The sequence below is a fragment of the Fundulus heteroclitus genome, chromosome 3 (genome assembly GCF_011125445.2).
Source record: "Fundulus heteroclitus isolate FHET01 chromosome 3, MU-UCD_Fhet_4.1, whole genome shotgun sequence".
Classification (NCBI taxonomy): Eukaryota; Metazoa; Chordata; class Actinopteri; order Cyprinodontiformes; family Fundulidae; genus Fundulus; species Fundulus heteroclitus.
Genome location: NC_046363.1, coordinates 26,233,079 through 26,260,569, shown reverse-complemented (window position 1 = coordinate 26,260,569; position 27,491 = coordinate 26,233,079). Strand labels below are relative to the sequence as shown.

At 39.9% G+C, this 27,491-nt stretch overlaps 2 protein-coding genes across 6 annotated transcripts; both read left to right on the top strand.

The window, feature by feature from the left end:
* Window positions 1–952: 952 nt before the first annotated feature.
* ca14 (carbonic anhydrase XIV) lies at window positions 953–20,006 on the top strand. Of its 5 annotated transcripts, none has more exons than XM_012865803.3 (13): window positions 953–1,093; window positions 1,389–1,409; window positions 6,944–7,123; window positions 7,356–7,501; window positions 10,507–10,602; window positions 10,714–10,780; window positions 11,054–11,211; window positions 12,679–12,805; window positions 13,567–13,590; window positions 13,689–13,773; window positions 13,897–13,938; window positions 16,936–16,989; window positions 19,180–20,006. In XM_012865803.3, the coding sequence occupies exons 1-13, from the start codon at window positions 1,006–1,008 to the stop codon at window positions 19,289–19,291; spliced, it is 1,200 nt and encodes a 399-aa protein (XP_012721257.3). In that variant the 5' UTR covers window positions 953–1,005; the 3' UTR covers window positions 19,292–20,006. The 5 variants fall into 5 exon arrangements, with proteins under 5 accessions (XP_012721257.3, XP_021173857.2, XP_035990322.1 ...); XM_012865806.3 differs by having other exon boundaries at window positions 955–1,093; window positions 13,897–13,930; window positions 19,180–19,267; XM_021318182.2 differs by lacking the exon at window positions 13,897–13,938 and having other exon boundaries at window positions 954–1,093.
* A 667-nt stretch (window positions 20,007–20,673) lies between these two features.
* LOC105928530 (angiogenin) lies at window positions 20,674–22,339 on the top strand. The gene is made up of 2 exons (XM_012865832.3): window positions 20,674–20,833; window positions 21,028–22,339. Exon 2 carries the CDS (start codon window positions 21,045–21,047, stop codon window positions 21,642–21,644), a length of 600 nt encoding a protein of 199 aa, XP_012721286.2. The 5' UTR covers window positions 20,674–20,833; window positions 21,028–21,044; the 3' UTR covers window positions 21,645–22,339.
* The last annotated feature ends 5,152 nt before the right edge of the window (window positions 22,340–27,491 follow it).

Sequence of the window (27,491 nt, the reverse complement as noted above, 5' to 3'; positions counted from 1 at the left end):
TTTTTTTCCATATTAGGCTGAGGGGGACATGCGGTAAAGGACCTCAGGTTGGAATCGATCCCGAGTCGGCCGCATCTAGGACCAAGGCCTCCGCACATGGGTCGTGCTCACTACCCCTGCGCCCTCGGAGTATGCCCCTAAAATAGGTCAAGATATTAAATCATCTGACCTTAGACTTTCTCATCTTTCTCCACATGGTATAATGTCCAAAACGTCTGGCATGAACTTCCAGCATTGACTGTAAAAATGACAGCACCATGCAACTACAGTAGAGGGCCTCGCATCTTCATCTTCATCTTCCACCACCACCTCCTCCTCCTCCTCACTTTTTATGGCGGTTGGCAAACATTAGGTAGCATTACCACCAACAACTAGGGTGCCAACTTGGAGTCCAGTATATATAGGCAGAGGAACAGGTGAAGGGGATGAGCTTGATTATGCTGCCACTGGAGGCACATCACTGTAGGTGCATCAGGTGATCTTAGTTACTTTAGTGCAGGAGGAGTGTGGCAGCATGCAGACAGACAGGCCAGAACACAATATATTATTTCCTGTCAGAAGAAACACATTATTAAACTTAAAAGATTCCTTTATACCTAATCGATTAACTGTAGCTTGAAATGTCAGGTTTTCAGTGCTCAGTCAATGGTCAGAACTCTAGACACCCAATAAACCTGTAGCTCCTTGAAATGGCCTGAAAAGCCCAACAGAGTCTGCCTAACAAATCAGAGCAAGAGTAAAAAAACTTGGGGCCTGAATCATCAGGAACCTGGGCTGTATATGCTGCAACTGGTACAAACTCAGGCAGTTTGCAAAAGGAGACAAGAGAGTTAGAATCAAAAGTGTCAAACTAAGGGCCTGCTTTGGAGCCGTGCATGTGGGACTGGATCCAGCCTGCAGTAGCAGGTGGAATAACTGGACCCAGTTCCCTCATCTCTCCCCCCCACCTCCATCTCTCCCTCTCTTGCTCCTCATCTCCCAGTGAGCCCTTATTCATTTCTGCGTATGGGCAGCAGGGTGAACATGGACTCGTTGGGTCTTTTTGTTCTGCTAATACTTACGTTTTTCCACTGGACAGCTGCTTCTTCTGCCGGTAAGATGCTCATTTACATGTAAATAGGTCTTATGTGATCATTTATTGTCCGCGTTTTTTTGGGTTAGAGAGGCAGAGTGTGGGCTTTAGCAGAAGAGTAGTCGTTCCAGAGGCAATTTGAACTGATTTTAAGATTTGCTGACCACTCTCTTTGAGTGTCAACGACTTATTACTTAGAATTGAAGGGTGAAAAGTAAAATTTGAGATCGGATTTGTTGTTTTGTGGCCTGTACACAGAAAAGGAAAACCAACGAGAGATTTATGGGAGATGTTTCTCTTGTTTTTCCTTTTTTAGATAAAACCTGGAGCTATTCTGGTAAGTTCATGCTTCTTAATTATTCTTTTAAGACTCAATGTATTGCAACGCAGATTTTCTCCTGGAGTAATAACAATCCCAAAAGATTCAAATGGGAATAAATAAGATTATCGGTTAATAATCTGTAGATAATTATGATTTTTTTTTTAAATCAAACTTTTCAGCTCTATGCTAACAACTGGACAAAAATACTTAAATCTTTTCTAGAATTAGTAAAAAAAAAAAAGCTATCTTTGCAGCAGGATATTTGCATATTTTTCCTCTATGGTCTAATACCTAATGAGCAAAGATAAGTTAGGTGATTTAACACTAAGAGAATGAGAAAAAAAAACACAATATTGCTCCCCATCTATGGGGAGCTCTCATAACTTTGTCCGAATTTCCGTCTTTGTCCTCGTGTTTCCCCCCATCGTGTCCCCCCTTCTGTTTTCCTCTCTTTCCCTCTCTGTCTGTATTAGTTACAGCTGAACAGGCTGGCATGAGCACAGCGATCACACAGGGTGTAGGAAGGGTCGTGAAGGGCGATGGAGAGGATTAAAGCAGCAAGAAAGACAGAGAGAAGGAGGCAGGTGGACGGGAAGGAGCGTGTTGCGCTGGGATGGGACGGGTCCGAGGGAAAGCCACACCGAGTCGTGCAGTGTATTGTTGCCGCACACAATATCCTGTGTGTTTACTGCGCTGTCGATGCACACTGGCTGCCTATGTGCTGCACAATGACTGTGTGGGAATGAAAGGATCACACAGCTGACCACCCTCTACATACATTCACGGGAGAAACACTAATTATTTTTCTTTCTTGATTCTCCAGTGTCTGCTTTGTATTTGTACACGACTGTTTATGCAGTTTAACAGAGGATGCATTAATGTACACAAACGCATGTCCAGTGATCTATTCAATTAGCTTTTTGTCGTTTAGAGCCATTGACCGCGGCTGAATGAGAGACCGCGCTTGTGTGTGGATTCTGCTTCCAAATGCAATTCTGCCGTTTGGTCTGTCTCGAGCACGGCCTTCTGTCACACTAGGAAATTAATTACATGCCTTGTCGTGTGTGTGTGTGTGTGTGTGTGTGTGTGTGTGTTTGTTTGGTTCGTTTAATGCTTGGCGAGATACAGTGGAATGGCTGTAATTGGTTGGACGATATCTGGCCTCCGGTTACCATGGCGAAGAAGAGGTGCGATACGGGGCAAAGTTTCAGGGATGTCAGAGAAGATGTGATGTGTGTGAAATTCCTGCCTCTCTCACATTGAGAGCGTCTGTGTGTGGGAGAAAGACGTTTGGCAGCGGGGTAGCTAACCTGGCCCTGCGCTCATTTTTTTAATGCTTTAACCCAGGGTGTCATGATTGGGGTTAAAGGAGGAACCAAGCGCAGAGCGTGGTGACGGCAAAAAGTTTGATTAACAAAAGAAGACTTACAATACACGAGGAGATAAGGCAGGACACTCAGGAACTGAACATCTGGCAGGAATGCATCACATTCATATATCTGTACATTTACACATATGCACATATGCCATCAGACTGTTGAACTATTAAAGCCACAAAATGGACTCTGTACCACATTCGTATATTGCACGGTTTTAATAATACTCACCTGTACACTGTGAATCGCACACTGTCTATTTCCCCTGCATTGCTTACATTGTTTACATTTCAACTGTTTACATGAATCACTGCTGCACCCTATCCTGAAATTTACTAAGATTTACTGTGTTTTTCTTTTTTCAAACTGTATGCAAACAAAATTTCGTTCTGTACGCACTTTGTGCATACAAAATGACAAATAAAGTTGTCTAAGTCTAAATCAAACGACGTAACACGGAGCATAGGACAATGGGAGAAACCAGCCATAAGAAATGACCACCGGGCAGCTTATGTACAGGGGAAGGTGTGCATGACATAATCAGGGGAGAAATAAGGGAACAGTCGAGATCAGTGAAGGCAGAGAACAGAAGGGAGGCAAATACCGCGCAGTGGGGGAAACACGGGGAGGACAAACGGAAACAATTACAAAATGTACGAAGAAAGGACTGAATCCACAAATGTGTGAACTAAAACATCAGCAGCTGAAAAATCTAAACAGGAAAAAACAGAAATCCAGCAACCCAAATATCTAACAAGAATAAGCATAGATAATAAATATAGAAGGCTCAATCTAGGACACTTAACAGCAAAAACACAAATACAAAAAGAGAGTCAGAATCAAGACATCCAGAGATCGTGACACGAGGGTGTCCAAAGTATATCTGGGGAGCCCTTTGGCACCTGGAATGATTTTGTGTGGACCCCAACTGCAATTCAATAAAGCAAGGACAGATGTAAATGAACACTTTTTGTAATTTATATTCAGGGTGAGATTTTATCTAATTTAGCTATTTTAATTCTTCAAAAAATCAAAAATGCTGGGTTCTACACCAAGTGTTTACCTTTTTAGTCATGTCAATTTTCATTTCATTCTATTTTCAGCCAGAGTTACAATGGAACGAGTTAGATCAAAGACTATTTTTGTGTTGGAACGGCCCAGTCAAAGTCCCTAAATCTAATCAGAATCATCTTGATTGTGAACAATCGAGGAATTTGACCTTGGCTACAGTGCTCACAGCATTTGATATACATATTTAAACTGTGTTTTTTTCCTATATATGCAAGGAAAGAAAAACGGAGGTCCTAAGATGTGACGGTGCAGTATAAATATTTAGTTTCACCGTAGTGTGGCTGGCTACTCAGGCTGTAAGATCTTTGTGTTTATCATATTCGCAGCCTGGGAGAAGAAACTGGCTCTTTAGAGCTAAACACTTTGTGTGCAGGATGTGGAGACTTGAAAATTGCTGCTCACAAGCTCTTCATTCATTCTGACTGAGCTTCAACCATTTAGCAAAGAAGAATGGACACAATGTTCAGTCTCTAGATGTTGGATAGACATTAAGGATATACCCAAAACATTTTGAAAACCGTGTATAATTTTTCTTCCACCGTTCAGTCCTGTTTTGCCTTGTTGGCTTGTCACATAAAATCGAAGTAAAATACATTAAAGTTTGTGATTTTTAGCGTGGCAAATTCTTGTTTTTTTGCATTTGGGTTTTCGTGGTTAGAACATTTCAGTAGCATTCCTGTTTTCCAAAGCCTTTCTCCCTTTGCGAATTGAAATTCAGGTTCTTTGTCTCGCATGTCAAACCCTCGTTCTTTCTTTTATCATGCAGCTGTAGAGGCCAGTCCCTTTTTGCGCTGATTAAACTCATGCTTCAGCCAGACCATCCTCCCGTTTTCTTGCTTATTTCACATGTTTTTTTTTAACTGAATGAAAATGGTTTGAAAAGATGTCTCTAGGAATTTAAAATATGTGATCAGATAAGGACATTAGCAGACATTTGACATGAATAAGATTTAATAAAGTAAAAACATTTATTTCTACAGCTAATTTAAAACAACCCAAGTTAAATGCGTTACAGAGTAAGAAAAAATGTAAAATATGCTATTAAAAAATAAAATAAAATAAACTACTTTAAATACTTAAAAATGTTAAATGTTATTATTAAAACATGTATTAACTAGTAAATAAGTCAAGGAAAGGAAGATGAATAAGAGTTTAAGCAGTTATTCAAAATAATGAATGACTGTAGGGACTTAGTTGTGTAGATTTACATGCTAAGAAATTGTTTTAGTGTAATGATCTTCTGTCAACGGCAAAAATATTTCACATTACCTGCTTTTAACAAAAGACCAAACTTTAATAATCATTGGGCAAAACATTTTTCTGATAAAATAGAATAAAGATTATAGTCATTGTCACTAAGCATAAATACTAGCTATTTTGGCAGTGTCAATATCTCTCTCTCTCCCCTTCTCTCACACATGCACGCACGCACGTGCGCACAATAAATAAAGATATATAAATATTAAATATATAAAATGCCAAAAATGAAGGTTAATAGCAATCAAGATATTTACCACACTGAGCCCTTAAAGGGTCTTCAAGTCAGAGAACCTATTACTAGCTGGGAGTGGAGAAAAAAAAATATGTGTCCAGGGTGACTGGAGCCTGTTGCAATGACGCTGGCTTTCTCCTGTAGTCTGCTGATGTCAGGGTCTGTTTGGTGCATTTTTGCTGCTCTAGGCAAGACGGTCTAACAGCGGCGGTCTGGTACGACCATGTCTATACCCACTTTACCTGCAATGTAATGTCCCCCCCCCACCCCAGAATGATCGTCCAATATCCTTTTGCACATTAAATTAATCAATCTTCGCTTTGCCTGTTATTGCACAACAATGAATTATCACGACTCGAGTTTAAAACAAGCATTATGTAACTTTTTTAAGTTGAATAAAACTGTTAAGGTATAGCACTGTGACTGTCTAGGATGTACCCCACGTCCCCAACTCTCACCCATTAACCAGTGGAGATAGGCACCAGCCCCCTTGGGACCCTGCACAGCAAAGCGAGTATAGAGAATAGACGAATGGATAATCTAAACTATGAAAAGTTAAATGAAATTGTTTTAGGTTTGTCAGAAAAAAAACTTACCTGCTTTTAAAGATCATCACTTTTTAAAGCTTATTCTAAAAACGTTATTGAACCTTTGCGTAAAGTTAAATATTATTTAAGTTAATCCTGGCTGCTGTATCTTGTCTGTCTGGCAGGTGTTTTTGGGCTGGAGTAAAAACGAGTCCATAGATCGACAGGAGGCTTTTTTTCAGCTGTGTGTTTCTTATGCGACTCACTACTACAGTGTTGCTTCACATCGTGTGAAACTGAAAAACAACTTTGGAAAACTTCATAAAAAGCTCTCTCTGTATCACCTTTATCTGGCCTCACCCAGTTAGAAAGCGATCCCCAGTATTTGTAGAAGTATTTCCTTTACTTTAACGTACTTTACTTAATAATCTCTATGCATCAAAATCTTTTTCATTTCATTTTTAAATACATCCTTATTCACAGCTGCTCTTGAGGTGGGACGCAGCTGCATATTTTGATTGACAGCTTTCATTGACTGCATGCTTTATGTCAGAAAAGTGCACGTCACATACGCTTTTGACTTTTCCCTAATCTGACCCAGTCAAATGCGGGACATTGTCTCCGTTTCTAGGACATCGGGACAAGAGTGAAAAATATGCCACCGTCCCGCAGAAATCGGGACATTTGTCATTCATGTATATATTACCCACAATGTGGGTAATAAAGATAAACCACCCCGCTTTTCTGTTTTTGCTCAGTTGGGATGAATAAAATAATTTCTTTGCTAAATGCTAGAATGAGAGATTTTTTATTTTTTTTTACTACTTAAAGTCAGAAGTTTGCATACACTAAGATTATGCTACCTTTTAAACGACACTAAATTGAAAAACGTAAAGGTGTTTTGTGTGGTCGGTCTTTCGAAAAGGATCCATCTTAACGCCATTAGGCCACAAATAGAAAATAGTAGAATAGCTGTTCTAGACGGCTGGAGGCCGATCAATGGAGGCTTTTCACAAAGCTGCTCAGAGCCAGCGGACTGTGTGATTGGGTGACATCTCTGTTTCTGTCTTTTCTCTGGTGAAGGTCTTGTCGGCCAGTCTGAGTGGTCGGAGTATTTCCCCGACTGTGGGGGAACTTCCCAGTCACCTGTTGATGTGATAACCACTCAGACCAAGTATGACCCCAGTTTGATTCCTGTGACCCCGCTGGGCTACAGTCAGCACACCAACCAGCCCTTTTCACTGCACAACAATGGACACACTGGTAACTATACAACAAGCTCATTTGCTCCTTTTATAAGCTTCTGTTTACCATGCTAGCCGTTCTGTTTATCATGCTAGCTGTTCTGTTTATCATGCTAGCCGTTCTGTTTATCATGCTAGCTGTTCTGTTTACCATGCACTCACAGGAACCTGGCGGCACACCTTCACTGTCCACTGTGATGAGTTTAGCTTCCAGTCCTTACTGGTTTTTTATCCAATGTTCTCCTCTGCAGTGATCCTTGAGCTGCCAGAGTGGATGGGGCTCGGGGGGCTGCCGTGGTTCTTTACAGCCGTTCAGCTGCACCTTCACTGGGGCAATGGCGGTCCGGTTCTTAGGGGCAGTGAACACACCATCAACGGAAGGAGTTCAGAAGCAGAAGTGAGTTTGAACACATCTGACTGCAAATTATCAATTTCCTTCATGCATTACCTGCACAAAGTTTTCCCCATGGCAATAAAGGATATTCTGTGTATTATAAATTCAAACGATAAACAATTCTCCAGTGACCAATGACCAATTCTGACAGAAGCACAGAAAACAAAAGCTGATTCTTTTACGGTTGATTGACAAGTAAAAAGAGTGAATTGCGCCTTACAGAAAATAAAATTATTTTGCAAAACTCATGCTTTCATCCTCTTAATAGTCCACAACGACAATTCCAGCTTTTATTTATTTATTTTATTTTGTCCAATATATTAAGACTTAACTGATCAATGGGGCTTTGGGAAGACAATCAATGAACCCTAATGTTAGGCAGCTTTGATGCATGTTCAGGATAATTGCCTGGTTGGAACACCAACTTCAATCATCTGACCCAAACTGTCACTCAGAGATGACAGGAAATTAGTTTCTGGATGTACAGGAACACCCACAGACTCACACCCATCATGAAATGGAAGCAGTTGGAACACCAGTGTCCAAAATCTTTGATTTTGGCCAAAATGTGCTGCTGCCCAAGCAGACAAAATTATTTTCCTCTGGAGAAACATGTGGTCAGAAAAGAAAAGAAAAGAAAAGAAACAAAACTAAGACTAGTGAACCAACTATCAAGCACGGTGGTGGCAGCATCATGCTGAGGGCCTTTTTTTTTAATGCCAGTGGTACAAGTGTATTTGACAAAGTGAAAAGAATCAGGATCAGAATCAAGTTTATTGCCAAGTAGGTTTGCACTTACAAGGAACCTGACTTGGTGTTGATGGAGCAGACAATATATATATATATATATATATATATATATATATATATATATATATATATATATATATATATATATATATATATATATACAGACTGCGCGTTAATGTAACGCAGAAGGTCTGGAGATGCTACGTTGGTGTAGCTTGTAGGTCCTGATGGGGGCGGGGGAGGCAGTGTCAAGGTGGCTCTTGGCCTTGTTGATAAGGCCGGTAGCAGATGGGAAGAAACTGTGTTTGTGGTGTGAGGTTTTGGTCCTGATGGACCGCAGCATCCTGCCAGAGGGAAGTGACTGAGATAGTCTGTGACTGGGGTGCGAGGGATCAGCCACAATCTTCCCTGCACGCCTCAGAGTCCTGGAGGTGTACAGGTCCTGGAGAGATGGAAGATTGCAGCCAATCACCTTCTCTGCAGACCGGATGACACACTGCAGTCTGCCCTTGTCCTTAGCGGTGGCACCAGCGTACCAGATGGTGATGGAGGAGGTGAGGATGGACTCAATGATGGAGGAGTAGAAGTGCACCATCATTGTCCTTGGCAGGTTGAATTTCTTCAGCTGGCGCAGGAAGTACATCCTCTGCTGGGCTTTCTTGGTGAGGGAGTTGATGTTCAGCTCCCACTTTATGTCCTGGGAGATGATAGTTCCCAGGAAGCAGAAAGGTTGAGAGGGATCTCCAATAATGAGGGGGGACTTCCTTCAAATTGCTCTAACTTCACCTAAAACCAACAACTCAGTGATTGAAACTCAGACACAACCGGGTGTACGAACAGAACATTATCCCAAACAAATAAGATAGAATGGATAAAGCACTCCAATGTTACATTTCTGGAATGCCCCAGCCTTTACCCTTTTAAAAAAAATATTAAAAATGCTTTATTTTACCTTATGTTCTAATTCCAATTTTAACCAAGACTGGTCAAATATCCACCCAGAGTTATACTCGGACCTCAATGATAGATATGTCTGGATTCTTGGCCATTTAAGGGCAATCAGCAGGAGTGTTTGCCTAAGTTTGAACTTGAATGTATAGATTTGACCCTTTGGGGATTAGAACAAAAACCCAAAGAATTTGCAACTTGTGGACCCCCTTTCTGCTTTTTTTAAAATCTTATCTTAGTTATTTGTCACATATTTAGCCCAACATTGGAAAAAAATTCATCATTAACAGCCCAAAGTCAGTGACGTTCATGCTCAAAATGACTGTATGTAAACTTCTGACCATAACTGTATCTGATCCTTGGTGTTTAAAGTATACAAACAGCAGAGGTGACATCATTCAGTGTGAGCCGACAGAGTTAGGAATGGAAAATGTAAACTTTTTGGGTAGACTGATAATGAAAAAAAAACACGTTTGTGTCCTTATACTGTCTCTGATCTCTCCTCCACGGACCAAAAACCTGCATGTTAGGTTTATTTTAAAATGCTATAAGGACTCAGTGGGACTGTGTGTTGTTGTGTGTAATTTTGTTACAGCTACATGGTTCACTATATCTTTTGTCAAATGGCTACAGTCTGCCATGACTGAAAAGGATAAAATCTGGAGAGCAAAGGAAATAACTTTAAAAGACGCTAAAAGGTAGAAACAATAATACAGGAGAGAAAGGACGGAGGATGGGCCTCCTGAGCTCCTCAGTTCCTCTCCACAAGTCGCTGTGCCAGCAGAGCAGCTTGTTTGGAGGTTAAATGTAGGTTAGGTTTCCGTTTGTGTGGCTCATGCAGAAGATAAAGGAAAATCTAAAAAGATCCTAATTTGCTGAAAATGTGTTTTTATCATTGAACAAAGCATTATTTTGATGTTGGTATTGTCGTCACATTTCAAACCTTCACCAGATACAGGGAGAAACAGGGCCATTTCTTATTTATCCCCATTTTTATATTGGTGTGAAAAGATCAAGTACACTGCAAAAAGGAAACTAAAAGTACGTACAATTTTCTAGCACTGAGTGTATTTGTCCTTGATTTGAGCAGATAAATAAGATTATCTGCCAATGGAATGAGTATTTTGATCCCTAAAATAAGATAGATATACTGCACATGAAATAAGATAAGAGAGATGAGTTATTCCTATTTAGAGTGCAAAAATCGTATTCCGTTGGCTCAAATCAAGGATAAATGCACTAATTTCAAGAACATTTTACTTACTTTTAGTTCCCTTTTTGCAGTGTAAGCATGTTCCTGCTTTCTCCAGGTCCATGTGGTCCATTACAACTCTGAGCTCTACCCCAACATGTCAGCAGCGATGACGCAGAGAGACGGCCTGGCTGTTTTAGGAATCCTCATTGAGGTAAATGAAATGAGACGCGGTTGCAGTGCCAGCTGCGAAACGCCACAGTAATTGTTTTACACGCCAGCATCAGAGTTTTGAGCATCGTGAGTCTGAGTTTTGGTTCACCAGACAGGTGAAGAGACGAATCCGGGGTTTAATAACATCCTTAACTACATGAGCCGCATCAGACATGCAGGTAGGTGTCCTTGTTGGTTTTAAAGCCATACCATGCGTTGAAATCCTTTTTTTGCTATTCTTTTTCATTATCACAATATTTAGTGTTTTTCATAAAAAAAAAAAATCTTTTTACTGGATCAAATTTGAAACAATTCCCCATAATCACCACGTTACAAAGGAGCGGAACTATATGAGCAGAGTTTGCTCTAAACCTGAACATCCAAAACTACCAAGCTATCTATTATAACCACATTTACAGACTTTTTGCGTGTATTCTCTGATTTCCCGTCAGACGAGAGGACGATCATCCCAGCCTTTGATGTCCAGTCCCTTCTCCCCAAAGATCTGGGTCGCTACTATCGGTACAACGGCTCCCTGACCACGCCGCCCTGCCACCAGAGCGTCATCTGGACCGTGTTTCACGAAAGGGTTCAGATCTCAGCAGCACAGGTCTGGCTGACAACAATGACAAACACAACTTCTGCTAATGTTTCTTAACCTCGTATTTAGCTGTACAAAGCAAGTATAACCTAGATGCATGGAAATTCGCATGGACAATACATTTTCAATGTTTGGTTTAGTTACTCGTTACAAAGAGAGAGAGAGAGAGAGAGAGAGACTCACGCACGCAAGTGTTTTGACCCCACCTACCGATTGACTGCAACAAAGTCGGGACTTGCCTGGGGTTGTTCATCACCACCAACAGGATAAGAAGCGGGTTCAGTGGTAGGGCAGGTTAAATTAACCTTGTGGTATAGGTAAAGCATCTAATAGCAGAGAGTCCTAATTTTCTTAACTAAATGATAACCTGCAGGTGTATCTATTAGCAGGTTTACCACTTCCTGTAGGTTAACTAGACCTGGTTTATCACTTAACCATGTTCTTAGTATACACCCCCTGGTCTAAATTTTGCCTGCACTTGGTTGTGTACAATTTGAAAGTGCACAGCACTGACCTTACTCGAAGAAGGAAAACTGAAAGCTTACAAAATGGTTGTATTTTCTGTCTAAATTTGGTCTAAGTTTCTCCTGCACTTGGTTGTTTATATTATTTTAAGGGAATTTGACTTTCAAAGTTTACCAAAATCTAAAAAATGTCATTCAAACTGCATTTGCTTTGTTTTACTTTTTACTTATACTTTTTATTACATTACTTGAGTACATCTATTTTTACAGTAATTTTCATACTTAAGTACAAGACATTTCAGATACTTTAAGACTTTTACTCAAGTAACATTTCAGTCAGCGACTTGGACTTTTACCTAAGTCATATTTTGGAGAGGTACCTATACTTTTACTTGACTCCGAGATTTCAGTACTTTATACAACACTGGAGTGAACTTACCAGTGGAAATGTGACATTAAGCTGAGAGTTCAACCTTAGCAGAAAAAAATGGTATTCCTTTAAATCTTGTTTTTTTTTTTAAATGTATCTTTTAATAATTGTATCAAAGCAGCTTCATAGTCATTGCATTTTGGATAATTTTGAGAGACCAGTGGTGGGAGACTGTCACTTTGAGGCATTTTAAAAGGTCTTTGTCAGAGTAGTGAAATGGGTGCATCTGTTTATGGACAGGTGTGTTCAAGGTCACATTTTGTGCATTTTGCAACATTACAGAACTGAGAATGTTAAAGGGTACAATGAATTTGATATTGTTTGCAAACTTTTATGTTTTTCCCTGGTAGTCTGGTCTTTGTTGATGTCGAGTCATTAACTAAAGGATTTTTTACTCTTCTTATATTCAGTGGGTTTATCAAGGTGCATACTTAAGATTTTCCCTATTTTTTTATTAATTGAAAGCATCAATGCGAAATTTAAGCTTAATCCTTCTCTAAAAATCTTTGAGATATTTCTATTTTGCATGTTTGCATGTAAAGAAGACCTTATAATTGCCTCCCTTCCTTCTCTTAACTCCAGCTCCTGAAGATGGAGACGATACTTTACTCCAGTAAGGCTGAGGAATCTGACAGGATGCTGCTGCAGGACAACTTCCGGGTTACACAGCCGCTCAATCACAGAGTCATCTTTGCTTCCTTCTCTGCAGGTTAGAAGGAAGGGGGGGGGGGCACAACAAGCAAGATAACAATTACTGTTTCAAAAAGTGCACAATTTACAGCAGTTAAATATGACTTTCTTGCATTTTTTTTTTACATCTTTGCTCTGTGTATCTCTGAAGTTTTAGTTTAGTTTTAACAAATGGGAGTCTGCAAAAAGCAACACTCAACTTGTTTTAACCATAATTATGCTCCTAGTCCACACTTCCACAGAGGTATATTTTAATAGTTACCAGTTATACTGAAGGCATAACGCCATAATAGTTTAGTCAGTGGTCATTTAGACCAAATCCAGCAATTATTGTAGCATGAAAAAGTGAACACTGGAGCAGAAAGAGAACGCAGGAAGAATATTAATCACCAGTGACTTTTGAAAGCAATAAATATAAGAAATAGGGCTTGAAAGATGAAAGAAAAGCAGAGGAAGGACTGGATGGGCGACGAGAGATCCGCTTGTGTAGGATTTGATTGAAGACGAGGATTTGGAGAAAGTAAACAGTGACTCCATTGTTATCACACCAGTCCGTCTGACAAAAGGGGAGAGGAAAAGGAGAGAGAGATGGAGACAGAGTGGTGTAGAAAGACAAAGCAGAATGAATTTATGTAAAGTGCTCTTTGTGGCGAGTGACTGAACTGGAAGGCCTGTGAGATCAGCGCAGTTTGTGCAGCTATAAGCAAAACATTCAACCGTGATGAAGACAAAGTCAAAATCTGCTGTCAGTTTCACAACGATGTATATTTTATGTTCCAGAATCGGGGAGGGAGCTCTCCTCTGGTAAGACGACAACTTAGTCTTGTGCATATATCTGTTAAAGTTGAAGCAAACGTGTGTGTAACAACAGACTTAGTGATTCTGTTGTTTTGTCTCTGCAGGCGAGGTCACGGCCATCGTGATAGGAGTGATGTGTGGCTGCGTGGGCGTGGCAGTGATCGTTCGCTTCATCGTGAAGACCATACGGTAAGCGGTCCTGCTCACTTTACTGCTTCCGGCGGCCCGTCTTCCACCATGGAGCAGCTGATGCCGGCTGTCTGTGTGCAGGAGCTCAGCTTGTACGTTCACTCTCTCTCTTTCTCTTGGCAGATTTTTTAAACTCCTTCACCTCGAAACAGTCGCGGTAAACAGGTGGTTTACCTGATCATCATACTGACACAGACTAGCACTGACATTTTGCTTATTTGTTGCGTCTTCGTTTACTGAGCGCCAATATCCTTGCGTGCAGCTCGGTTCAGTTTCATGATAGATTAGTAATTCACCAAATTAAAGTGGGGAAGAGTGCCATCTAGAGTCGCCACCCCTGGTACAGATGTGCAAAAAAAAAAAAAGCCTAAAATGATCAAATTTCTTTTTCTTTTAATTAAAAAAATCCAATGCAGTTTGAGCAAATGAAACTATTCTAGTTAAAATCTTAGGAAAGTCTCTTTTTTACTCTATGCTGCAGTCCTCTAAGATTATTTTTACTGTCTTATCATCCTGCAAGATAAATATTTCTCCCAATCTAGTTCAGTTGACAGCGGCTAAAACAAATGGGCTTCGGTCTCAGTTCATATTTATACTCGATGAAACATAAACTCTGGATTACTGATAAATCTTTGCAGGAACGTAACTTCAAAGTCTAAATAAAATCATTATGGTGCCAGTAATACCATATTTCTTAACATGCGAGGTTATTCCCCCTTCTTAAAAATATTTACTCAAATTAAATGTTTGGTTTTCTAAAATATTCAGATTAAATCATGCTACTGCAATAAAATATAACTTTAATGCTTTTTCTGCATCTTTACTATGGGTTCCAGAGGTGCTAAGTCCCTATAATTATAGCCGTCTTTGGTCAGTGACTGAGATTACTGACTTTATCTGGTCCGTAATGCGTTTTCCCACAATATACAAATATCTATGAAAGAATTTTTTGTTTTGTTTTTAGGATCTTATTCGTCCATGAAAAAAAGTTTTGATTAATTTGTGTGAAAGACATGGCGTAAACTAGGGCAAAAAACAAAACAACATATGTAAACAAGGGTGACTTTGTTTATCTTATAATCTACATATATTTCTGTTTTCATTTATGAAATGCTTCATAGATAGCTAACACACCAATAGACGAAACCCAGCCTGTGTATTTTTAACTTAAGGACTATAATATGGTCACTTGGTGGGAAGAAATTTTTTGTTAGATTTCTGGTTTCTATTCTATTACAGAACGAAGTCAAAACGTTAAAAAAAATAAGGTGCAAAATCACTGTTTAAAGTCTATTAAACTAAATATATTGAGAATGAGGGGTAAAATTATGGTGTGCTGCTGTGTTTTAGTTTTTTTCCCCAGCCTGGATGCTGACAGAAGTTTGCTTCTACAGGCTGTTTAAATGTTAAAAGAAAGAGAGTTTTTGTTCTTAAACCCTGTTATAGAATATAAAGTTGGAAGCTGATTTAAACAAGGCGTGGCTGTTGAAAGTCTTTGCTCCAACACATGGTTTGGTTTAGATCTTATACCTTAATCTCAACAAGAACTTTATTCTGAACACTTTTGACGTAATTGTGGATGAAAGCAGCACAAAAAAAACGACTTCCTGCACCCCCCCCCTGCAAACAACATTAATACTCCACCATAAAGCATTTAAAGGTCCCATGACATCACCGTATAAACCATTTCACGTAGTTGATATTGCTGCATATGTAAATTCTCCTAAGAATTTCATTTTTGTCAGCCCAAATGTCCCTCCTCAGTAAAAGGGTTAATTGTGGTAATTATATGCAGCTCTACTAAGTTTACTTCGCTCTGGTTGGCTTCAACCGTGGAAAACCGGTCCATCAGCGGCATCTGCCTCCTGTTCCTGCCGATACAGGGAGGCTGATCTGGGGCTGATTTCTGCTCGCTGCTCCGCCATATTATGCCCCCAAAACCTCAGAAAAATGAAATTTGTAGTCGTGGCCCCTTTAAGGACGAACGTTGCACTAAACACTTTTACATCAAGTGTTTGGTTGGCCCCTTAGAGAAATGCACACAAGCATTTAATCCTCTTTATGTTTCACTGTGAAAATCTGAAAGCCACTTTAGGATCAGCGCAGGGATAATCTGCTCTCCTGACCTCTGCCTTAAAACATGCATGTTTCTGACTTTTTCTGTTCTTGCTTTGTTTTTGTTGCATTGAAAGTAAACGTGTGGTTTCTTGATTAACCCGCAACTGATTTACTCCGTTGCCCGGACCAGCAGTTTCTGTACAATGATCAGCTTCATCAAAACCACGTTCCTTTTTATATAAAGCAGTTTGCTGCTGACTAAGACCAACGCGGAGGTGTTCAGTTAGGTGTAAAATGTATTACTATTTTGATTGTTGTCAAACTGAAACGTTTAGTTGATTGTAAACAAGCTATTTTGAGGTCAGACTAGCAGCTTGGAGCTTGTTGGTGCTCTGGGGCATTATTTGGCTTTCAGAGCCCACAACTGAGGCACAGGCACCAAACCAGCTGGTAAAAATGCCTCTTCATCAACAAAACCAAGTCAATACTTTTCTTGCTCCAGTTGGGACAGCAGTGCGCTTATTTTTGCATTAAACTGCGGACACATGCACTGCGTTTCTACCATCTGTTTTTGTTGCTGTTGGGGATTTCTAAGAGTTTGAGCTTCAGCTCCTTTACTGTTGGGCTGTGCAATCCACGCGTTGCTCCTCCGTCCTTCACCCCTAGTGGTTTTAATGTGGCTGATCAGTGTATTTATCCCAGAAACACTCATCTTTCAGCTTTGACTCCTATGATTTTCTATGCTGTGTATAATTGTTGCTTAGACAGCGTGTAACTGCTGATCTCTTGTCATTATTGCATTCACATCGCCGGTCTCTGATTAATTTGTGAAATCGTGCGTTTTCTTCTGGTTTCGTTGTTGTCAGGAACCCTTAAGAGGGGCCCGACTTCATGCTTAAAGAGCTTCTGGCTTTCATAATCTCAGTCAGCTGTGTGCACTCGTTTTAAAACATAATCTCCCGTCCTTCTGACTAATGACAGCAGAAGGGGCAGCAGGAGGGAGTTTTTTTTTTAAAGAACTGACCACAGTCTCTCTGAGCCGTTCAACCCACGATTTCTTCTTTGTTTTTGGTCTTGTGATTCTGTCTCTTGATCTTGTGACAGCTCTACCTCTAGCTGGGACGTCCTGCACAATAACCGGCCTGCTCCAATGCCAAGGTCATTCCTCTGAATTTATGACCTCTAACCCTGTTTCCTGGGCACCCATCTTTGTTGTGAACACCTATTCACAGTGACTTAACCTCACCGATTAGAGCGTAACACATCCTAATGTTGAGTCTTGAAGATATTCCACACACCACGAGAAAATAAAAAAACAGGGTTTCAAACTCCCTCCGGTTCAGTCCAGCCTGAGGAAATTTCCACGCTGATTATTTCTTCTAATCAGTCAGTTTTTGTGAAGAATGATAATCCATCTCAGTCTTGTTACGTAATTGCCTCCTGGATAAATGCCTACAAAAACATAACATAAATAACCTCCTCAGCCAAAAACGTTTATGATCTATTTTTTTTTTTATCAGTTTTCTGCTTAAAGGCAGCATCAGCCCAGCTAGCTACACACTATTACAATTATGAAAAAGTTTCATAAATGCAGAAAGCATTCGCTTTTTGTGAAGATGACCTTCTGGGCAAGATGTTCAGACATTAAGTATTAAGGTGGCTTGAAATTTGACTTGATAGTGAAGGGAAAAAAAACAAACTTTATTAATCGTTTTAGAATATTTGTGGCAAGATTTGTCTAAAACAGGGGTGTCAAACTCATTTTGATTGAGGGGCCGCATACCGCTTAATCTGATCTCAAGAGGGCCACACGCGTAAACTCATTGCAAGATTAAATAGAACTAATAAAATTGGACTTGTTGTTGATTTTTATATTAAATGAATTTCACTTTTACACAATATATTATGAATAACTTTTAAGGAAAGTATGTGCAATTTCAACAATACTTTTACTCAGATAAACATTTACTTAAGTGCATTATGCATAAGAACTGATCACAGTGATTGTACAATGTTGAAAAACATTTATTCACATTTTTGGAACTTAAAAACACTGTCCTGCATGACAAAATACATCAAACAGATAAAAATTAAGAAATGGTTTAAAATCAATTTTCCACATCTGAAGCTCAGTGCTACCATCTGCTGATTGAAACACAGCGCCCCACAGCGCCCCGGACAATATAGGAACTGCAGCTTTTCAATTAAACGAAGTACATGTTTTTTTCAATAATTGTTTTATCATTCTCTTCCTTTTATATTCTCTTTCTTTCACCTTTTCTTTTTTTCGTCTTGTTGTTCCTTTCTTCTCCTACTTTCCCATTGTAGTGTCCATATCATTTTAGATATCCCCTGAATGAATCATAATAAAACTATTCACATTCATAAATCAAGCGGAGCACTATGGCAAAAGCAGTACTGCTCCACTTGTGAAAGTCAAATCTGATGAGCTCTTTTTGGAATTTAGACAACAATTCTTATTGCCACATGACCAGACAGGACACTGGATAAAAAAAAAAAGAATACAAAAAAAAACAAAAAAAACAAAACAAAGTATAATGATAATGCATTTAGCCAGCGGGCCGGACTAAATTGTTCCAGCCCACTGGCCGTATGTTTGACACCCCTGGTCTAAAACAATAAAATCAGCACAACACTGATGTTACTACTGTCGCTACATCCAGCAGTGAATGATGGAAACAAATGACTTGGTTAGAAAAGTTAGAAAACTTTTCAACCAATCTGTCTGTATGATTCAAAAGAATTGACTTTTTTAACATCCCTGGTGATGACCTGTATTGTGAATTGGGGCTTTATATATAAACTGAATATTATGAAGAAACCATTTTAAAAAAAAGTTAAATAATTTTAGTCCAAACAGCTGGCAGTTCAACTCTTCCTGACTTAATCTGTTGCCAACATCACCAACACAAATCACATTTCTTTTAATTGAAGTATATGATATATACAACTTAAGAGGCACAGGAAAAGCTTTAAAAAAGCAACACATTGACACTTTTATTTATCTTTAAAACCTATCTGAGACAAGGTAGAAACAGAGCCAATATTTAGTTGCAAATAAAGTACATTATTCTTTTGTAAAATTAACAACAGTCCTAAAGTGTGTCCCCATGTTAACGCACATCCCTTCTTGGTCTGTAAAATCATTTGCATCAGCTTCACCAACTACTAATTTATCCCCATTTTTCCCCCCTTGCAAAGATGGCCCTCTTCTGGACAAAATAAGAACTACATTAACAATTAAATGAAATAATAAAGCACACAAATCTCTAAGCAGATTTGCTGCGAGTGAGATGACTTGATGAAATAACATTCTTAATGTTTCAGGACTAAAGAGACTGAGAAGTCACTGCAGAAAAAACCAGACCTGGCTGTGAGGATGACCTCAGAAGCTGAGAGGAAAGAGGAGCCGTCACCGTCGCCTCAGACCGAGCCGTAGGGGTGCATCTCAATTTTTTTTCTTATCAGAGGTGGTTTTTACGGATGTAAAACTGTTTATTGCATCTGTCACAAATTAAAAAAAAAAAAAAAAAACATGTTAAAGGACTTGAGAGAGGAATGAGACTTTAAGCACTGTGAGCTGCCAGCTGTCCTGATCCTGAAGTGTGTAAAGTCTTTTCCCCCCATGTTTTGCTCCATTTTCAGACATCTTATGTGACCCTTTTCCACCCAAATCCAAATAAAAGCACCTGATGCAAATTGTCTTTTTGCTGGTTAATTGTTTAGGCATGGCCCCTGCATGCGCTCTTCACCCGAGGGACACATGTAGACCCGTGTTTTCTTTTTCCTCAGTTTTACGGTTATATTCTTCACAATATTTCCTAAAAACCAAGCACAGTGCACTAACTCTTTTAAGCCTATTACAGCTAAACAGTAATTTTAAAGAGATAAGACAGAAAACAGACCATGTTGAGGTAAAAACTCACGAGTGGTGACATGTACTGTATATACAGACGCTGTACAAACATTTCAGAGCGGATTTTAAGTCTGCACACTTTGTTGTAAACGGAAGAGCTCTATTTGTGTACATATGCCTTTACTCTGCCGCAGAGAGAAATGTAAAAAGCTGCATGTCGTCGGCACATATCTCATTGATTGTTGTTGTTGTCTAACTTTTCTGCCTGAGCACTCCATTAAAACACTTGAACGCCAAATGTGTTTTGAATTCATCCCTGTGAAGATCACTACTTTATTCTTAGAGTTTATCAGCAGGAGAGCTGAGGTTGAGCAATTTGAGGAAAAAAAAAAAAAATCAGGTGCACAGGATGGATATTGTATGTTACCGGGCGATAGGTGCTGAAGATGGAGCTGCCAGGAAGACGAAGAGGAAGACCACTGGTTCATGGATGCAGTAAAGCAGGATATGAAGAAGCTTGATGAAGCAGTGGAGACGCACCAGGGATGCCAAAGATCTGCTGTGCTCATCATGAAAGGACCACATGGAGAGTTTACCAGTGGATGATGGCGTTTACAGGTAAAACCAGGTCTCTGTGTAAATAGAACAGTGTTTTCATAAACTAAACCTGTCCATTTTAAGTCTGTTAGGACCCCTGAAATTATTTGTCAAAAGCCAGAGGTTTGCTTGCCTTGCACCAAGCTAAGTGCTTGAGTAGAAGGCAAGTGGACTTGTTTCTTGAAGATGTTTCACCTTGAGTTGTGGGGAAGCCTTTTGGATAAGAGATAAAACTTCTTTAGGCAACAAGGAGTTGCCTAAAGAAGTTTTAGAAACTGCAACATTTATGATCACCCCACTTTAAATTCAAAGATGAAGTGAATGTCTTCCCAGGAAGCAGAAGCATCCACACAGGCTGAGCTCTCTCTGCGCCACAGGACACCCGTGTGGTGACCGCTGTGCATTGCGCACTGCGCAGGCCCCTCCCGCTTCACACGGGAAGTGAAACGTGGAAGTGCAACTGAATCTGCAGATTTTACTACCTTTGTTTGACCAGATGTTTTTTTCCCTTTCTGAAGCCAGAACCAGGTAGGGAAGTTCTCCCAGCTGTTCTTCGCTTCCCTCGTTTGTTTCGCGTTTAAAAAAGGGAGCAGAGACGCACAGCTGCGGCTTTGCGAAACTTTCCCCACTGTTGGTTGTTGATCATTCCGTGGCTGATTGTGTGCTAGGGTTTTAAAAGAGGTGGAAAAACGGTATTTTCTTCCATATTTGTCTCGTACCAGATTTCTTCTCTACGGGAATGGCGGCGTACGCAGCGTGCCTCTCTGTCGCTGCCTGTCTCCTGCTTGCTCAGCAAACATCTGCCAGAAACGACGCGCCCTGCCAGCTCTCCAGGTATAACAACGGCTACCAAACCTTCCTCAAGCGCCACCTTCCCCCTGGGACTCCAAGTTCTCTGAATCAGAACGAGTGGGAGAAATTCATCAAGAGTCTGGGAGGCTGTGACAGACCCACGCAGTCCTTCCTCCACCCAGATGAGCTGGATAAGGTGCGTTCCGTGTGCAGCAGCCAAGGAGGGAAGCAGCTGAAGGACAACCTGTGCATCAGTAAGCAGCCGTTCACCTTTGTCACGGTGAGGAGCTTCCAGGGAACCTGTGGGATTAAATCGATCACACAGGAAACCAAACACCTGATCCTGGCCTGCGAGGTGTTGGAGAACCAGTGCGTCCCGGTCCACTTTGAAGGAAACTCAAGGAATGAAAAGCCCAGCAACAACGCCAGAGACTGCCAGGATCCCGAGAGAGGAAGCCAGGACCCTGGGACCAGAGGTCATGCTCCCACCTTTAAAATGACACCACTCTGGTTGTTTGTTTTAATATTTATCTTCCATGGATTCTGACTTTTTTTTTTTACCCCCAAAACATAATTTCAACAATTAGTTAAGACCAACGTTTTTATCTGCAGACAGTTTTTTACTTTCGGTCTTGTTGTTTTTTTAATTTAAAAACTGTAATTGCCTGAGAATCTCATAAACCAAATGTATTTCTACGTATTCCAGCCACACTCTCCTCGTGTATTTGCATGTGTTTTCAGTCCAGTTTTGAACTTGATTTTTTTTGCTGTAATCCTTCAATCAATGATGTTTAAGGTATAAGAGACAATTTTAGGTACCAAGCAAAGCAAAAAACAGATACAGATTGATGGTTTGATGAGCGTTCTCCGATTTCATACAGTCAGCTATGCTCCAAAGAACTTACTTTTATAGCTGCTGTTACTTTGTAACAACAAAACCAATTTATTATACAAATGTCTGTATTTTAAAATATTATTACAACAGAATCACGTCAGCCAAAAGTATTTTCAGTTTTGTTTTAGACTGCAACATTTCATTCAGACCCTCCTATGTATTGGCATGTGTTTTCCGGCCATGTTTTAACTTGACTTTAGTAGCTGTGTAATCTTTGTTCTATGACCTTTTAGGACTGAAATACAAAAAAGTTTTGCTATAAAAGGGATGTAAATCGTAATTCTCTCAGGGCACTTTGAAATTACATACAAACTGTATAATAAAAGAGTTTTTATGACCCTGTGAAATATATATATTTTTCCATCTATAAAACCTATATGAGTTTAAAGAACGAAATACCCCATGAAAACAACCTTACTAGACTTTTCTGGACAAGAAGATAATTCTATAAATGGGTCTTAAAAGCTCAGTAAATCATGCGTCTCCAAGTCTGTAGTAAGATGGTGACTGCTGCTGACATGCAGATCTAGAGAAGCATCTCGGCTGGATCGTGTTTCTGGCTCTATTCTTCGTATTGCTGTGTAAACTGATATGAAACGCAAACATGGTTCTGTTTTAGGTGATATGTCTGAGAGCGAGGTGTTATGTAAACACGGAGTGTAATTTGAAGGCAGTTCAAAAAGCGTTAAGTCTCTTTGGGTTAAAATCTTGTAACGTTGAATTTTTGGAAAACAGTAGAAACCGAACGTATGCATACACTTAAAAAAGACATAACCATTATTTTCTTTACTGTTTGAACCCAATTCAAATGTTTTTAGCTGCTTAAAGACCTGTGTAGTGAAAAAAGATGTATACTATATTGAATAGTTAATAAAGTGTAGCTGCTAGTTCTACCAAATGCTGAGAAAATTAAGGTAAACTTCTGAAACTGAGAACTGTTATAAACAATCTACTGGCATGTTGCAAATAGAAATAATTGTGGTAATCCTAACCGACCCAGAAAACGTTAGTCTTATTTAATGTCGTACAGTGACGATAAAGGCTATGCGTCTTTTTATAAAGTGTGTAATTTTTTTGAGCTGTACACAAACACTTGACAAGAGGTAGAATTGAGGAAAAAATAAATTAAAAACCCATTTTCTGGTTGTAATTCAGGTGCTGCAGCATCAGTTGCCCTCAGTCTTGAGTGGACCAGATGACCAGATTTTCCTGTGTTTAAATACATTACAAAGGAATCGCTATCAACCGGGGCTGTAAAGCTGTAGCTGAGCTTTAAGGATGTTTTCATCCCTAGTTCCTCTTTTCCTATTTTTAAACTCATTTTGAGCAACCTTTCTTGAATTATCTTTGAGTTTTGTTTTGTATATTTATGGAGCACATACTGGTATGCATTCATTGAAATAATTGAAATAAATTAAACATGGGCAGTGACATCATGTAGCATGAAGCATGTGACCTGAAATCAGACGGCAGCGAAAATCTTTTATTTAAAAATGTGGGAGACCAGTTGCAGGGGGCTTTAGACCGGATGACCCACCACCAGCACCACCTTCCTTTAGTTTAAATCTTTTATTTTTGTAATTAAAAAGGGCTATGTGTTTCAGTGTTCAAGTTAGGCTGTGTATAACTAATATTGTGGCTGAGAGGGAATTGAGTTTAAAGGAGAATCAATTCAAACAGCCACTAAGGGAACGTATGAAGGTCAGTAGACCAGAAAAAGTAAAAGATTTTTCCCCAACTAATGCATGCGTCAACATCTCCATTGTTCGTGTGCAACATAAAACGCTTCAAAACAACCATGGCTGGGACAAAGTGCTGCACATTATAAACGATGAAACATTTAAAACACAAAAAAGGGAGAAAAAACAAAACAATAATAAAATTAATAAAACATAAGGACAAAAAATATCATGCTGCATTAAAAGCCGAGGAACAAAAACGTGTTTTAAAAGTGGACAGTGAAGTGGCTTTGGAGACGACTCATTCTCAGGTAAATAATCAGATTTTATTTCAGACGTGTTTGAAGCCTTGTCCTGTTTATTGTTCATGTAGAAAACACCTTCAAGTCCCGATAATTAGATGCTATAAATAGGACAGATAAAGGATTTAGAACAGAATCCAGACAGCAGAGAAATGAGGTGAATGAGTTTGGATTTTACTCTACAGGTTTCTGGTTAAGAGAAGAGTTCACAAGAGGAAATACAGGCGCTTATTGGCAGATGTAAACCATCCAAAAGCATCATGACCGAAATTCTGAATTATTTAAAGGAAAACAAATAAAGAGCAGGTTTTGATGAAAAGACACAGAGCATCACATTTAAACTTCTAGTGGATAATTGATCAGATACTTGAAAACCCTTTTCAACCAAAAAAAAAAAAAAAAAAGTACATTGTGTATTTAATGGTAGCAGTGACATTTGGGAGGAAAACTATTTTTCCAACGTTACACCACTTGGTGTCGCTGTGTGTCAGCAGATCTTCATCAGATCTTGGCGGAGAAGCTTTACAGTGATCATCCAAACCTAAGAGTTTTACAAATTTGTTCATTAATCCTAGAAACAGCTCTGTCTCACATGCGACTGCTCTCATTTCCTGCAATATCTTTGATTTTGTCAGGTTTTGTCAAATTAAAGCTATTGCAACCTAGGGAAGAAGAAGAAATGGCTCTGGAAAAAGAAGACATCAGCAGATACCTGCAAATTAGACACTCCAGCAATCAGAATGTGAAGCGGGTCTATGGCGGTGGTGGTTTTGAGGACACGCCTTGTACTAAAATAATAAAGTTTTATAATGGCATTCGACAAGCTGAACAAGGAAACACTGGCAAGGCGAGGCACATTTATTTGTTTAGCACATTTCAGGACAAAGACAATGCAAAGTGCTTTACATGATTAAGATATAGGAAAATAAAACAGAATAAAAGCAAATGTAGAAACAAAATAAAACATGGGAAAATAGAAACTAAAAGCAAATATTAGAAACAGCTGGACTACAAACTTGACCGAATGATGTTTCAGTAAAAACAGTTTAACTAGAACAATCAAAAGGCAATCCTAAACAAATGTGTTTTTTTGCACTGGATACATTAAGAAGAAATTGGAAAAAGAGATGGACGTAAAGATACCTGTGGAAAACTGGGCAAATAATATGCCATATATAACAGGGTCAGCTGTGTGGCAAGAATTCGGGTGGAAAAATTTATGATTTTCTTTTTGTGTGACATCAGTATAAAAACAATGTCATGGAACCACTAAAGCCAACCAGATTATTCAGGATTACTGGAGTGTGATGGGGTGGGAGATACTTTCCTCTCTCCGTCTTCACCCATCCCACCTGAGCGTCAGACGAACAAAGCAGCGTTTTCTGAGTATCTTTACTGATCACGCGCCTCAGCTGACAGGCGCTTCCAGGAGTGTAATCCACCACGTCACAAAGCTCAGATCATCTCAAACGGGTTTCTTGAGCTTGACAATGAGTTTAATGTTCTCCAGAGGCAGGAACGGGAGATTCACATCATAGACGCCCAGCAGACAGTAACTGAGCGGCACGTTTATGTTCAATATGGATCAAAACCGCAGAGGGATGTTCCCAAAAAGTTGAATCTACGCCATGAAGAGTTAAGGAGGTCCTGAAGAATAAAGAAGAACCAACCCAGCACTGGTAAGGTGTAACTAATAAAGTGGAGTGTGGGATACTAAGATAATTAGCTTTCCCACTCTCGGGATATCATCTAAAGCCAATCCTCCAAACATTTGGGGGATGACTTAATGTTTGGAGGGGATTACAATATTAGAATCTGCTGGCACTCAGAAGGCCTTCACAGTAAAACTGGTTCTCTTGGCGACACAAACACAAACAGTTTCTCCCAAACGACCTTTCAGGTGCTCCGACTGCACCCGCCCCTGCGGGTGTTTGAGTGGGCACACCGTCACGCAAAGCTGAGCTCACCACACGGCAAACAAACCCAGAGAACGACGGTTTTAATAGGCAGAGAGGGTAAATGTAGCCTTACATGCCCGGACATCTCCCCCGAAGAGGGGTCAAAAAGTTCAGGTCTCACGGTGGAAACGGGGCACCACCTGTTTGTCACCACTAGATGGCAGGAGAGCTGCTTGGTTTTGAAAATACCCAGAAGCCTAAGCAACATACCGTTTCACTGTAAAGACAATATGAGTAATCAAATTAAGACCTGTTTTCACATTTATGGACTTTACATGTCAAAGAAAAACATAAAATGCTGTTTTTACTGCAGCAACACAAAACTAGAACTGCAAGCAGTTATTAACGGGTTCCAAGCCCGGGCACCGCCCCCTTTGAGCATGTTCCTGGACTTCAGCGTTCAATCCCACAGCATCTGGTGGAAAAACTGGAACATCTGGGCTTCAGCACACCCCTTCACCACTTCCTCACCTCCTGAGCACTGTCGGTCCGGGTCTGACAGACCAGCTCTGATGTCATCACCCTCAGCACGGGCTCCCCTCAGGGCTGCATCCGGAGCCCCTTGCTGTTTACTCTGATGACACACGACTGCACCCCCAGGTTCACCCCCAATCACATCACATCAGGTGGTTAGCAGCACCAAGTTCCTGGGGGTGCACATCACGGTCAACCTCACCTGGTCTGTGAACACCACGTCACTGGTAAAGAGGGCACAGAAGCGCTTGTACTTCCTGCAGAGGATGAGGAGAGCCCACCTGTCCCCACACATTCTCACAACCTTCTACAGAAGTACCATAGAGAGCATTCTGACCAGCTGTCTCTCTGTGTGGTGTGGAGGCTGCAGCACCTCCGACTGGTGGTAAATGAGGAGAGTGGTGGGGACAGCAGAAGGGATCATAGGGGCTCCTCTTTCCTCCATTAAGGACATTTCATCCCAGCGCTGCATGTCCCCAGCCCATAGCATCAACAGAGACCCTCAAACCCCCACCATGAACTGTTCCCCTTATATATATATATATATATATATATATATATATATATATATATATATATATATATATATATATATATAATGAATGTTCTTCATTTACAGTGACCCTTTAAACCATTAATGCTATTACTCCTTTTCATGACAACTCATAATATATTAATTACATGTTTCCTGTAACTTATACCTTTTTATTTTAAGTTCAACCAAGATATTATCTTCTTATCCTTGTAGCTTGTAGTGTTAAATAAGACTAAAATCGTTTCATTTGAATCAAGGTATGCAGATGTTGATAGATATATCTATCTATCAGTGACGTGCGGTAGGGTTCATAGCTGGTGAAGCACTGACATCATCAGTCAGATTTACAAATATATACACTCTACAGAGTAGACTCATTGCAAAGTGCTGAAGGAGACTGGTTGAGCCAAATCAATTAACCAAGAGACATGGAAAAAATATTGATTATTTGTTAAAAAAATAAATAAAACTAAATTATTTGTCATTTGATTGGTAGCAGTTTATGAGTTATGATGGATTTCTACATTTGTAACACATTCAAAAACTAACCA